The sequence below is a fragment of the Elephantulus edwardii genome, unplaced genomic scaffold (genome assembly GCF_000299155.1).
Source record: "Elephantulus edwardii isolate Elephantulus edwardi_28Jun2011 unplaced genomic scaffold, EleEdw1.0 scaffold00232, whole genome shotgun sequence".
Lineage (NCBI taxonomy): Eukaryota > Metazoa > Chordata > Mammalia > Macroscelidea > Macroscelididae > Elephantulus > Elephantulus edwardii.
In genome coordinates, this window is record NW_006399982.1 from 2973233 (window position 1) to 2988568 (window position 15336).

General features: G+C 36.1%; 1 protein-coding gene across 1 annotated transcript in view; it reads left to right on the top strand.

Moving 5' to 3' along the window:
• The window catches only part of UBE2R2 (ubiquitin-conjugating enzyme E2R 2), a 107984-nt gene that overhangs the window by 64810 nt on the left and 27838 nt on the right, over positions 1–15336 (top strand). Inside the window, 1 exon segment of the mRNA XM_006903706.1 lies at positions 12439–12536. Within this exon segment, the coding sequence (XP_006903768.1) occupies positions 12439–12536 (98 nt within the window).

The window sequence follows — 15336 nt, forward strand, 5'->3', positions numbered from 1 at the left end:
AAAAAAAAAAGGAACGCTTCACCAATTTGCGTGTCATCCTTGCGGCGGGGCCATGCTAATCTTCTCTGTATCATTCCAGTTTTAGTATATGTGCTGCCGAAGCGAGCACGTAAATATTTCTGTAATAACCTAATGCAGATATATCCTGTGAATGTGCAGTTATTTAATACATAATAATTAAGGATTTAAAAAGAAGTAGTTGATAGTTAAAAATCAGACTGGATGCAGTTAAAGTAATCCTAAAATACTCTTCCCACAAGAGTTCATTTACCTTCATCAGTGCTTTTGGAGATGGTTTCAAAGTTAAACTTGTTGAGAATTCTTGATAGTATTTATTCTTTTAGAGATCTAAATTCTTGGTTCTTGGCCATGAGAGTTGTGTCTATTTAAGTTTCTGTCACCTATGGTAGAAGCAAAATGGGCCAGCATAGCAGGCTGTGCTAGACACCAAAATGTTCAGAGTTATTTATAACATCTCCCGTTCTCACCTCCCCATTGCCATCAAGTCTGAACTGACTTATAGCTGACCCTCCATTGGCTTTCCAAGATTAAGTCACAGAAGAGAAAATTGCTCATCTTTCTCCCTTGAATTTGAACTACCAGAGAGGCACTGCCTTTGGATTAGCAGCATAAATCCTTATGACTACACCAGTAGAATAGTACCCTGTAATATAAGACCTAAAGGGATAACAACAGTAACAAAACAGCAAACACACAAAAGCAAACCCCTACCTAAATGCCAACATAAAGAATTGATGAAAAATTTTTTTTGGTTCCATTTAAAAAATTTAGACATTTGGTTATGGTTTATGTTAGGTTCACACATGACAATTTACTACAGCCTTAAAATTTAGGAATCTGAAAAAAAAATTAGGAATCTGATTTTTTTAATATGCTTTTCTATGACATGTCAAACAGCATGAATTCTGTTATGTTGTTGTTATTGTTATGTGCCGTCGAGTCACTTGTGACTCATAGCAACCCTATGTACAACAGCTCTAAACTCTGCTCTGCCCTGTGCCAATCTAATTGTCTCCAACACACTCATCCCGATTGCCCCAATCACCGAATCAATCCACCTCCCAGAGAGCCTTCCCCTCCTGCGCCTGCCCTCCACCCTCCCAAGCATGATGTCCCTCTCCAAGAACCAGTCTCTCCTTAAAATATGACCAAAGTATGTCAGACGAAGCCTCAGAATCCTTGCCTCCAAGGAGCAGCCCGGTTTAACCCTCTCCAGGATGAATCTGTTTGTTTTCTTTTGCTAACATGATGGAATTAGTGTTCTTCAAAATAGTAAGGTTAAAAACGTGGTAAATATGTCGATTTCACTTATTTTGTAATGGTAGGTCTTTGGGAATAAAACTATATTTAGCTTCCAAAACCCGAAAGACCCAGATAATCAAAAGATCTTAGAAAATAAAACCATGTATTTGTAGGTTATATTTCAAAATTGTAAAGACGAGTCCAGACAAAACCAAGACCTACATCTTTTTCCCTGTCATTCCTTACTTGCAGTCCCCATAGAGTTTTTCTGTAGTTTGTGTTACTCTGTTACGTTCACAGAAGACGTCATTTGTCTGTAGGTATATTTGGGTTCTTGTACTAGGATGTTTCATAAGAAAGGTGTCTTATTTCATAGTAGTAAACTTATTTTTATATAGTAAACAAATGGCAACACCTTTGATTATGCTCATCTCCTTTGATAATTTACTGTATATTTTTCTTAATTAAATCATTGGCAGTTAAGAGTCTGGACAAAACCAGGTGACTTTCATCAATTCCTGTAGGTGTTTGGGTTTGCTTTTGTGTTTTTGTTGTTTTGTTATGGTTTTCCCTCTTTTGATTCTATCATAGGGATCCCTAGAATGAACAGATGTCTTGGAGAGAATTCAGCCGGAGTGCTCTTTGGAGGCAAGAATGATGAGGCTTTGCCTCACATACATTGGACATGTTGCTCGGGAGGGCTTTTCTTTGGAGAAGGACATGATGCTAGAAAGGGTCAAAAGACAAAAATCCCTAAACCAGTGGGATTGACATGGTGACTGCTGCACTGGTCTCTTGTGTGTCAGGAAGTGTGAAGATGGCACCGGATAGAACAGAGTTCAGATCTTCTGTTCATAGGGTCGCTATAAGTTGTACTTGACTCGATGACATCTAACAGCAACAGCAGCAGCAGCAGCATTAGCTCTTTTTCAGAGTTTCTGTAGTAGTTTCATATTAATGACTGTTTAGACCAGGAGTATATGATGATGAGGTTGTTTGTCAGCTTGATTGCCTGTTATTCTCTGGATTGGCGGTTAAGATGTAGTCATTCCATTGATGGGCTTTGCTATGCTAGTCAGTTGAAAGAAAATTTCATTGGGGTTATGACTTGTGTTGCTTATATAAGGCATATGGCAAAGCTGACTTGCTTTTTATTTGATCTGGATTCTGCATCTGGTTTTTCACCTCTTTGATTCTTTGGATTCAAACTTACGGCCTTAACTGCTTATAAGGATGGAGTTTCTAAATTGGTTCTTAAGTCTGACTAGTCTAAGGGATACTAATAGTTCTACCTCCTACAGTAAGGAGGGCTCTGCTTATCCATGGCAAGAGGTAGCAGTGAAATGAAAATAATCCAGGAAGAAGAAGGTGACTCAGGCTCACTACATACTGCAGAATCCTTATGTTATTGCTATAAAAATTGTCTTCTGATATGTTTGTTGGTTTTTGCCTGTACAAAACACTGCTAAGCATCAAAATATTAACTGTATTAGTCATCTAATGTATCATATTAGAAGGAAAATGAAATATAACTATATATTAAAACATGGAGGAATCTTACAATGTTGAATGAAAGAAGCAAAAGACATTGAAAAGATGAAGATTAAGAGCTGTCTTTTTGAACTACAACACTTGGGGAAATGGAAATGAAGACTTTTCACAGTGTCACAGCAAACTGCAGTTCATCTGGAGAAAAATGAACATTTATAAAAAAAAAAACAATGCAAGAAGCGTGATCAGTCTGTATAATCTTCAAACAGATAAAACCAATCTACATTGCTGGGGAAGGAGGGCAGACACAAATAATAAAACAAAAAAAGAGCAAAGCAGGACGTTCACATCATAAAAGTCTGGAAATTAGCAAAAATGAACAAGAGGAGGAGACAGGAGAGGATTAGAAGGGGATTGGGTGTGAGGTGAGTTCTTAACTGTGGTTTTTATTTGCATTTAATTTATAACTGATGACACTGATTGAATATCTTTTCATATGATTATTGGTTATCTGTGTATCCTCCCTGGAGTAGAGTCTATTCCAGTTCTTTGTCTTCTTGTTGATGAGAAAGAATGCTCTTCAGATATGATGAATTTAAGGTACATACTAAAGATATCTCCCACTAAGGACTTTGAAACTTCTGCCATCTTCTATTTCTTGACCCAGGTGGTGATTACATCCCACTAAAAGGAAGAAGGATTCCTCAGAGAAATGGATGATTTCACATCTGGGGCAAGATGCACATAAGTAAGCCAGAACACCTTGTCATAGCAGATAGGAGGGGGAAACACTACATATGGTCATATGAAGCTCATATTAGCCACAAGGAAGATAATTTAGCATTAACAACTTCCACATATCAAGACACATTAGGCTTGTTTAATGCATATATTTTAAATAAATAGGGAATAAACCTTAAGCTAGTCACTATTAAAGAATGCTAAAGACCCAGTCCATCATTTTGAAAGCTGGTATGTGCCATCTAGTCGATGCAACTCATAGTGACCCTATGTACAATACCTCTGAATCCAGCTCTATCTTAAGCCAATCTCACCATCTCTGATACATTGCCCTCTCTGCCTCTGTCACTTTATCAGTCCATCTCATCCAGCATCTTCCTCTCCTTCACTGACCCTCTATTCTTCCAACCATGATGTCCTTCTCCAAGGGCTGGCCCATCCTGGAAACATGCCCAAAGTATGTGAGATGGCGTTTCAAAATCATTGCCTCCAAGGAGCAGCCTGGTCTCACCCTCTCCAGGACAGACCTATCTGTTTTCTTGTCAGTCCATCATACATTCAATACTTGGGAAATCAACCACTCTTGCTAGTAAACAGTGAAGAAAAGATAGAGCGTCATAATTTTCTACATCAATAAAGACTGACTAGCTACAGATCGCCAGGGAGTAGATTAAAACTACACAGAGGCACCTCCAAAGACGGGCTTGGAGATCTGCTTCCAAAAAGCCACAGCCTTGAAAACCCTCAAAAGCAGTTCTATTCTACAGGAGCCATGAGCTGCAACAGATTCAATAGCAACTAACAACAATGAATGAACGTAGGCAGTGAACGTCAGCAAGAAAGAGGCAGTGAGATATTAAGCATCTCCTGTTGGAAGAATTCATCATCTATGAAGTAGCCTAGCTTTAAAGAACTAGTAAAATAAAATAAAGTTTGCTTAAAATTGATCCTCTACATCTAACTTATGGGAAATTAAGAGCTGAGGAACAAATAAGTAATACTAAAGGATGTATCAATACAGTGAAAACCAATGTATACAAATTTTGTAAGTAATCCAGTAGAAAATAAAAAAAATTTAAAATTAAGAGGTCAGTAGTAATTAATTCTATATAATACAGTGTTGATGAATGCGTGTATAAAACACAATGTAAATGAGGGATTGGATAAAGCACAATGTACATGAAAAAAAAATATTAACTGTATTGTTAATCATCACTTAAAACGTCACCAGAAAGAAGGCAATGACATTTTATGTAATTCTCATTTGAGTGCTACCTCAGTGCTTTTGACAACCATACTGTCTGCTAATGAGATGTAAATGAAGAACCCAAGGAAGACAAAGTTGGGGATAAGAAAGTGATTTCCATTGGCCACTTGAGTATTGTGGAAGATCTGGCCTAGCATCTTCGCCTCATCACTGATGATCAGGAATTTGTGATAATTCCCTAGTATGGGGCACCAGATCTCCAGTATCACCTCCAAGGCATACCACTTACTGAATGTTCACATAGCCAAGGTCATCCACCTGTCATTCAGTTTTTTAGTTTATTCTAACTATAGATTGTGTAGTTAAGACTGTACCCTTTTTTTTGAGCCACATAATATAAAATGTCATGTATTCTAGCCTCAAGGAGATGACATTGTCCAAGTCCTCTGGTCTTCACGTTACGAAAACATTCTGGGTTCAGGTGGTCCTGATCAAAATTTCAATATGTGAGATTTGAGTGAAATTGGAGAAAACAGCAGCAGACAGACCTCTAGAACTCTTTTTTATTTATGGAAGACATGCCACCACCAAATGTCAGGTTATAGTGGAAATTTAGTGAACCTTGGGCTATTTGCTCAGTGTCTTGAGGATAACATTACACAAAAATGCAAATGGCTGAAAATATGTATAAAGATAATAAGTTGTATGTCACAACACTGGAACTGGAGGGAACAAGGCTGTTAAACCTAAAGTCCAAGAGTTTTTTCTCTTGAATGCTCCTTGAATGATTGCTTTTTGAGTACCAAAAAGACATTGATTGGGAGATTAATTGTAGTGCAAGTTTACAGAGACTTAGGGTTTCCATTCATTCATTGTTGCACTTTTCTCCCTGCCCACCCCTTGATTCTAGTACTTTTAAGTGAACCATTTACATTTTATATCATACTGTAGTTATTTGGGGGAAAAAGGAATGTTGCTCAGGAAAGTCATATTTGTTTTAAAATACAAGTAACTGGACCTCCAATGGATTTTCGGAGGCAGTAAATGTCATGTAAGATGACTGCCCATTTTTCTTGTGTGGAGCAGCTGGAGAATTAGAATTGCATGAATTAGGGTTTTTTTTATCATAGGCCACCACCAGATTTTTTTATTTCTTTTTCCATAGAAGAAATTATACCTTTGAATTATGGTTTTGGGCTATGCATGCTTTCCTATGGTGAAAAGAGTTTCTGTATTGCCTAATGTGGTTGAAACTGATTACCAACAGAGTAGTATTCCTGGAACATAGGATATTACTTACGTAGTCTCTTAGTACCACCATGCTTGTGATTAAATTTGTGGAAAACTACAGCAAGCCAGTTCTAACCACTGCCAACCCAGTAGAGGAAATAGACTGTACCCCCTTGTAGATAATGTATATTTTCCTGGGATGTTGGCAAAATGACTTTCTAGCTCATCTTTGACTTACATCACTTAGCTGAAAGGGAATATGTTAAATCAGGTGGGTAAATGACTAATAATAGAATAGGTCCATTTTGCCACTTCACCAGGTTTAAATTGAGCAAGCTTAGCAGGAGAACATGGGAGTCTCACTACTAGAAAGGAAGACGTATAGAATGCAGTGTGCATCCTTTGGGGTTACAGATTCCTTCACCACTCAGATCAGGACCTAGATGAGAGCATCAGCAGTACAATAGAGAACCAGAAATCTTTGTGAGACAGAGCTGACTTGAGGCTGCCAACCTATCAGGTCAGAGCCAGAGTCCTCCACCCAGGCTTACTGGAGAACTAGGAGGTGTGGGTGGGGTGGAAACAACCGTAATTGGCAAGGTTAAGAGAACTCAGTAACACTGACCTAAATCTGTGAGAATGAAGGTCTGTGGACATGCTTTATTTGCTGTCTTGACTGAGGAATTGTATCCTGTTGTCAACCTGAGTTATAACATGTTTACTTCTTTAATTGATCCCGTAACTTTTGAGTATGGGCCTTGAAGTTCCGTGTGGCTTTTGCATTGGTTCTACGAACTCAGTAGGAGACCTGAGAGAAATGGTTGGTGTTAGAATTGGTAGTAGAAGTAGGTGTGGATATTGTGGGTGGGATATGTCTGCCATCATTAGTTTTACTAATTATTAGATACAGTTCCCCTCCTGAAGTTAGTGTAGGCCATATTCAGATGTACTCAAGCCACCTCCATGTTTTTCTACACTTTCATAAAATAGAAACATAGGTAGTGCATTTCAGGTTGTAGACATGTAATACTTAAAATAATGGTTAAGAGAGATAATGTAAAAGTGCCACATTTACAAGGGTTAGAATAATTAAGATTGTGTGTCAGCTTTTGACTGATTATGATTCTCTGGTTTGGTAGTTATGATACGATCTTTCCTTTTATGAGGTTTGCTTTAATCTGTTGAGATCTGTTATGAGCAGCCAGTTAGTTGAAAGAGAGTTTCAGTGGAGTGTGGCCTGCACTGAATATATAAGGAAGTCACGCAATACTTGCTTGCTTTCTGCTTATCTGGATCTGGCATCTGGTTTGTCACCTTTTTTAAAAATTTGAACCAGTGATCTGCTTTAATCCAATGGTAGGGATAGGTACAACAATAATCCTTGTGGTAGAATGTTTTTGTTGTTTTTATGTGCCGTCTTGTTGCCTGCGACTCATAGTGACTCTTTGTACAACAGCCCTAAACCCTGCTCTGTCCTGTGCCAATCTTACTGTCTCTGATACACCTAACCCCATTACCCAAGTCACTGAATCAATCCATCTCATTAAGGGTTTTCTGCTCTTGCGCTGTCCTTCCACCCTCCCAAGCATGACATCCCTCTCCAAGGACTGATCTCATCTTGCAACATGTCCATAGTATGTCAGACAAAGCTTCAGAATCCTTGCCTCCAAGGAGTAGCCTGGCTTCACCTTCTCCAGGACAAATCTGTTCTCTTAGCATTCCATGGTATATTTAGTACTTCTCCAGCACCACAGCTTGAAGGCATCAATCAATACTTTTCCTCTTATCATATTCATTGTCCAGGTCTCAGATGCATCGCAAGTAATTAGAAAGATCGTGGCCTGAAGCACGCCAATGTGTATGATAGTGCTCGTTTAACAAAACTTTTTTTTAAATTTTATTTTATATTGGTGTGCTTACTACATGTTAAACTTTCTGAGGAATTGTCCAGTTGTTTTCCATGTCTGTGTACCCTTCTGCATTCCCATCAGTAATGGATGATGGTTCCAATTTTTCTGTGTACCTGCCAACATCTACAGTTTTCAAGTCTTTTCAAAAAAATGTAAAATCCTATCCCTTTTAATGTATGTGAATCATGTTTTATTTGAATTTGCATTTTCTCTAATGATTAACAGTGATGTGATGGTTAAGAACTACACCTGCTGTCAAGTTGGTTCAAGCCCACTAGTTGCTCTGTGGGACAAAAATGTGAAAGCACCTTCTTTGAAGATAACCATGGCAACCATATGAAACTGCGCTACTCTGTTCTTTAGGTTTGCTTTGAGTTTGGAACAGTCTGATGTCAACTGGCTTTTTAAATTTTTTTTGTTTGTTGTTTGAATTACTAATGGGAATTCTTAGTTGGTCCAGAAAGCTAATTAGACTCCTAATTGAAATATTGGAGTTTCAAATTCAGAGAGAGGTACCTTGGAATGTACTTCTGAAAAATCAGCCATTTGAAAGCTCTGTGAAAGAGTTTTATTCTGATATGTATGAGGTTGCCATATGCTAGAATTGACATCATGTCAGCTGATTTTAATGACCAGTGAAATGTCTGTTAATTTTCTTTGCCCATTTTATAATTGCATTCTTTCTGTTGTTAAATTATATAGGTGCTAAATTCTGGATTTTTAAAATTTTTATTAATTTTGATGAACATTTACAGAGATTTTGGATTTCCATTCCTTCATTGTTGCACTTTTTTCCCTGCTGCTTCCCCCCCCCCCCCCAAGTCCGCTCTTCTCTTGGAAAATAAAAGAAAAACTAACTCCTTCATTGGTACACAATCCCCCCTCACTCCCTCCTTGTATACACCACTCTGCAGTCTTCATTGCAGACTCTTATGATAATCATATATTGCTTTTAAACTGTTCCCTCCCTCATCCGTTTCAATGCAGTATACATAATTTATCCAGTTTTTCTCATTCTTACCCTAACCCTGATGTCCGTCCCATTCTACAGCTGTGGCACTATGCAGTGTTTGTCCTTTTGTGACTGAGATATTTCACTTAGCATAATGTCCTCGAGGGTCACCCATTTTGAATAATATTACATGAGTTCCTTGTTTTTCAATGCAGCTTAGTATTCCATTGTGTGACTATACCACAGCTTCTCTATCCATTCATTTATTGATGGGCACTTAGGTTGCTTCCAAGGATGTTTGGTTTTTTTAATGTATATGATTTGTATACTTCTTCCATTCTATAAATTGTATTTGTATTTTCTTGCTCATATCTTTAGATGTACAAATGCTTTCAATTTTAAGAGTCTAGTCTTTTATTATTCTTGGTTTTTATGTTCCATCTAAGGTTTCATTGCTAAATTCAAAGTTAGGTACAGTTATCTTTATTTCTTCTACATATTTTATGATTTTCATTCTTATATTTAGGTGGTTGATCCATTTTTAATTCATTTTTGTAGGTGTAAGGTAAGCACTCAGATTCATTTGTTTGCATGTTTTGAAGATGCAATTCATTCCCCATGAGTGTACATGGCATCCTGAGGAAACTCAACTGGTCAGAGATACAAGGGTTTTTTCTGGACTCTCAGTTATATTCCATTGGTCTTCTGTCTGTCTCTACCCAGTATTGCTGCAGCTCATCAGTTGGGAAATGTTTGTTCTTTTTTCTTTTGAAGAATACTGTAAGTTATTAATTTGAAGATTGGCTTTTCCACTTCTGGAAAAGGTTACTGTTGTTAGGTGGCATTTAATCAGCTCCAGCTCTTAGTAACCCTGTGTGCAACAAAATGAATCCTTGCCTGATCCTGTGCTGTCCTCACAGTCTTTACTGGACTTAAGCCCATCCTTTCAAATCACTGCATGGCTGTCACTTAGTGTCTTCCTCTCTTTCACTCAACCCCCACTTTCTTAAGCTTGATTTATTTTCACAGGGACTGGCCCTTCCTCACAACATGCACAAAGTATGATGAAGTCTTCTCATACTTGTCTTTAAGAAGCACTCTCACTACTTCCTCAAAAACAGACATGTTCTTTGTTTTGGCAGTCCATTGTACTTTCCATATTCTTTGCCAATAATACGACTATTCAGAGACATCAGTTTCTCTCTGGTCTTCCTTATTTATTGTCCAAATTTTACATGCATATGAAGCGATTGAAAATATTTGAGGTTTGGGTCTGGTGACATTCTTATTCTTAAGCGTTTCCAATATCTTTATGATTGAGAATCAACTAGATAGTGGTGGTTTTTTTAAAGAGGACCATGCATCCTGTCATCTAATTAGAACACTGTTTTGGGACTACAGTATTTGGTATTCATTTAAAAAAATTGTTTTTTTTAAAGTACATGCTGTTATACAGTTAATGTCATTAAATTATGCATATTAAGAATGTTGAAAGGATAAATGTTTTATTAAAAAATGTCATTCACTCAGTCATTGCTATCTAATGAAAATTGCCTTAGCTGAATTGGGTTTTTGTGTGATTATAAATCATAGGGGAATAGATTGCTCTTCTTTCTTCTGAAGAGCTGCTGCCGGAATCAGACTGTCAGGCACTGTCTTTGGGTTAACAGTGCAACTCACTGTGGACTCCCCTAGAATGACTTTAAACATATAAGGAATTTAGTCAACTCTAAAGCAAGGGAACCCAATCCAGCAGCTGCTCTATGGGAGAATAATAGTCTCCTCACATGCAGTTTGCAGCCTCTGAAAACCCACTAGATGGTCAGCTGTATGTCAGTTCTGACTCTGTGGCATACAATATTATTATCTTACAACTATGAGATATCATCTCACCCCAGACAGAATCGCAAAATTTAACAGAACAGCAAGCAACAAATGCTGGTGAAGTTGTGGAGAAACTGGAACCATTATTCACTGTTGGTAGGAGTGTAAAATGGTGTAACCATTGTGGAAGGTGGTTTGGTGCTTTCTCAAAAAGTTGCAAATAGAGATACCATTTGACCCAGAAATTCCACTACTGGGAATATACCCCAAAGAGACCCTGACATCCAAGCAGATTTATTGCAGCTTTGTTCACAATAGCGGGGAGTTGGAAACTACCTAAGTGCCCATCAACAAACGAATGGATAGAAAAGCTGTGGTATATTCACACAATGGAATACTATGCTGCATTGAAAAACAAGGAACTCATGCAATATTATTCAAAATGGGTGACCCTGGAGGACATTATGCTGAGTGACGTATCTCAGTCACAAAAGGATAAATACTGCATGGTGCCACTGTTGTGAAACATGACTGACCTTGGGGTTGGGGGGAGACTGAGAAAGATGGGTTCAATAATGTATACTGCACTGAAACAGATGAGGGAGAAAACTGTTTAAAAGGGATATGTGGTTAGGTATTTTTGTCATGGCAGGAGTCTAGGGAGGAGGCTACATGGTGGAATGGAACTGGGGGAGGGTTTGTAAAACAATGAAAGAATTTGTCTTTTACAAGAGGGTAGTGTACTGGGAGGAAGGTTGGGAGGGGAGAAATGTGCAACAATGAATGAATGGAAATTCAAAGCCTCTAAATTTTTGCTGAAATTAATAATAAATTTAAATAAAAAACAAAACAAAAACCCCAATATTATTATCTTGATAGCATTAGGTATATGTGAATGTTTAAACATCGTGTGTGTGTGTGTAGACACAATTCTAATTTAATATGTATGATCTGGAGATGTGTGCATGTAATACTAATGTGCTTTATAGTAATCTTTTTCCATTTAAATCTTATCTTTCCTTTAAGTTGAAATAAAACACAAATTATCTTATTCAGCCTGACTTTTTTGTTGAAAAGTGGTCTGCACTACATACGGTAGGCAGTCTATGTATGATTAAATTCTTAGAACAAATTATAACTACAGTGACTTCTTCCTTTCAGAAAATTCTTAAGAGTTGTAGTTTAATCTGTCAGCTGTAGATATTGAAACTATCAATTGGTATTAAAGATGATTTTAGCATGTTTTTAGGTAGATACTAAAGATCAGTATTATTGTTTTTTTTATTTAGACATAAATGTGTCTGAAAAAAAAATACATATATATTTAGTTGTTTATCCAGACCCTTTGTGATAAAAACAAATAACTTTATTTTTTAGTTTTTCTTTAAAATTTGAATAAAGGTTTACAGATTGTAATGATTTTTCATACATAACATTTTCTTTTATGACCTAAATTGCTATTAATGTAATTGATTAAGATGTCTAATCAACCTCTTATGACGTATTCTGAAGACTTCTTGTCATAGCATGCTTGCTTCTGTTTTTTAATGTTCTGTAAAGCTGATGCTGCAGGCATGGCATTTGTTTTCAAATTAATGACTGTACCAAGAAGATTGGTCAGAATGTATATTTGTGGTATTAAAATAATGATTAATTCTTATTTAACTGATTGTGATTAGATGAAAGGATGATAAAAAAGACATTTTCTAGGAATATAACTTCAGCTTTTTAAAAAAATTAATGATTTGATTTTATAACTTTGGCTTTTTTTTTTACATTCTCTTTTGTTAATTTCCTGATGTGTTATTTATCTCTTATAGAATGGAGATGTATGCATTTCAATTCTTCACCCACCTGTAGATGATCCACAGAGTGGAGAACTGCCCTCCGAAAGGTGGAACCCTACTCAGAATGTCAGGTAAGGAATTAACATAAGGAATAATCCCTTTTTTCTGGTAGACCTTAGAGTTTTCTTTGCCCCTAATAAAGTGAGATTGAATACTGTCATTTAGCTAATATAGAAACATTTTTTTTAATTAACTGTTTCATTTTCACTTGTAGCTTTCATATGTGTTTTTATTTAGAGTTATATTTCCTATTTAGTAATGCTTATGATTCTTATTGTTCACTGTGAAAAAAATATTCTGGTCTGAATTTCTTCATTTACATTTTCTCAGTTTTGCACTCCTTACTTGTTTTGATGCCATGACTACTTTATAATATTAGTTCTTATTTATAATTCTTATTACCTTTTTTCTTTTCTAAACTTCTTGCAAACTCAGAATTTACTTTGCATCCTACTTTACAGCACTTCCATTACTGGGTGTCTTCTATGTGTATGCTTGTAGATGTTTCTTCAGATTTGGAATGGTTTGTAGTTTTCTTTTGAGTTCCTGTTGAACCATATAGCTAGACCTGTATTGTCTAATCTACTTGTTTAGACTGTTGCTGTATTAGAGAATTTCTAAAATCTCTATACTCTTGCATGTTTTAAAGTGAAAAATAAATTTTTTTATACATTTAAATAATTAAAAGGTGAATTTCCTTCTTCAACTGTATTTCCGTTACACTTCCCACTGAATTCTGTATTCTAATACTTGAAATTTCATTTTGAGAGCCTTTTATTGCTTATACTTCTTTTAATATAAATTTTCTGTGTAACAAAAATCTATATAAATTGTTTTCTAGTTGTAACTGTAATGCTTTCAATATTAAAACTTCCATATTGAAGCATACTATGGTTTAAAAGCAAACTAAATCTTAGAAAAAACATTTTATATATTATTTTTTTACATTTAATAATTATCAGAAAGCTATTTCCTTTTTTTTTTTTATGTCTCCAGTTTACTCCTTAAAGATAGGTTTTTCCTGTTGGGTTTTTTTGTTTTTTGTTTTTTTTTATTTTGTGTGTGTGTACTGTCAAATCAGATCCAGCTGGTACAGGAGGAGATTTTTCCTCCTTCTCCAGAGCATCTGGTGGATTCAAACCACGTACCTCTAGGATTGCAGTGCAGCTTCTTGCCACTAGGCCACCAGAGCTCTCCCAGAAAGTTATTTCTTAATCAGATAGAACATTTGTTTTCATTTAACTGATGTACTTACTCATGGATGTTACATTATTAGTGATACAGTTTAGCTTTAATTTTTTTATACTCAGACATTCCACAAACAAGCATTACAAAAACTTGTTCAAAAATTGAAATGGAAAAAATATAGTGGAATTAGAATTTTAGGTAATGAAAATAGGAGTTACATGAAAAGTCCCATGACAATCTGCTAGTTTTGAAAAAAATAGCAAAAGTATTTAAGTGGCTCTTAGAGTTGTTTTCATGTACTTAAAGAGTTGTTCAGCCATCTGCATCAACGTTAGAATGCTCTGATCATTCTAAAAAGAAATCCATGTACCTTACTACCCTCACTATGCGTTATTTGTCCTTTCCATTTCCCTAAAACAACCTGTGTACTCTCTGTCCCTGTCGATTTGCCTGTTCTAAATATTTCGTATATATGCATACACACACATAAAAAATAGTCTTTTCTGGTCTTCTTTCATGTCACATAATGTTTCAGAGTTCACTTGATTTTTGTGTTTATCAGAATCTTATTCTTTCATCACTAAATATACTCCATTACATGGATATACCTCATTTCCTTCATCCATTTGTTAGTTTATCCATTGATTAATGGATACTCAAGTTACTAATTTTTGTCTGTTGTGAGTTTTGCTGCTATGAATATTTACATTGAAATTTTTGTGTGGATTTGTACTTGGATTTTTTTTTTAGTTGATAGAATTTCCGAGACATAATCTGATGGTACACCCATATCCTTAAACTGTTGTAAAGCTTCCAAACCATTTATTGACACTGCACAATTATTTTATATTGCCACTGCCAGTCTGAAAATTCCATTTTCCACATTCTCATCAATATGATAGGTCATTTTTTAATTGTCATATTCTAGTAGATGTGATGTTTCATAATACTGTCAGTCTTTTTGTAACTTTTAAAATTTTATTTTATTTTTATTTTTAAAAAAACATTGAGAAAGTAGGAGAGAGTATACTGTACCTTATATTACTAACATCATAAAGATATGTATCCAGTTTCCTTTATTAAAAGCTTTCATTTGTTTGATATATTTGTTATAATCAGTCAGTATTAGTGTATTGTATTAACATCCATACTTTCAGATTTCTTTACCTACAGTCTTTCTGTTTTCTGTTCGAGAATTTTATGCATTGTACTATTTTATATTCACTAGTCTTATCTTAAGCAGCTCTTGACTGTGACACGTTTCAGATGTTACTTTGATGAACTTGGTAGGTTTTTGTTTGTTTTTTGAATTTTTTTTTCTGTGTGAGTGTGTACCCTCAAATTGGATCTGACTGGTACAGGAGGAGATTGGCCCTCCTTTTCTAGCAGAGCATCTGGTGGATTCAAACCTCGTACCTCTGGGATTGCAGTGCAGTTGTCTTGCCACTAGGCCACCAGAGCTCCCTCCTATCTTAATCTCAGCTTTTTGCCACTAGGCCACCAGAGCTCCCTAAATATCTCTTCCATTCTTTTTTTTTTTTATATAATTTTAATGAACATTTATAGAGAATTTTGATTTCCATTCATTCATTGCTGCACTTGTCTACCTGCCCAGCCCTCTCCCCCCACCTCCCATTTCGCTCCTCTCTTTCAGTAGTAAAAGAAAGACTCCCTCCCTGGTAC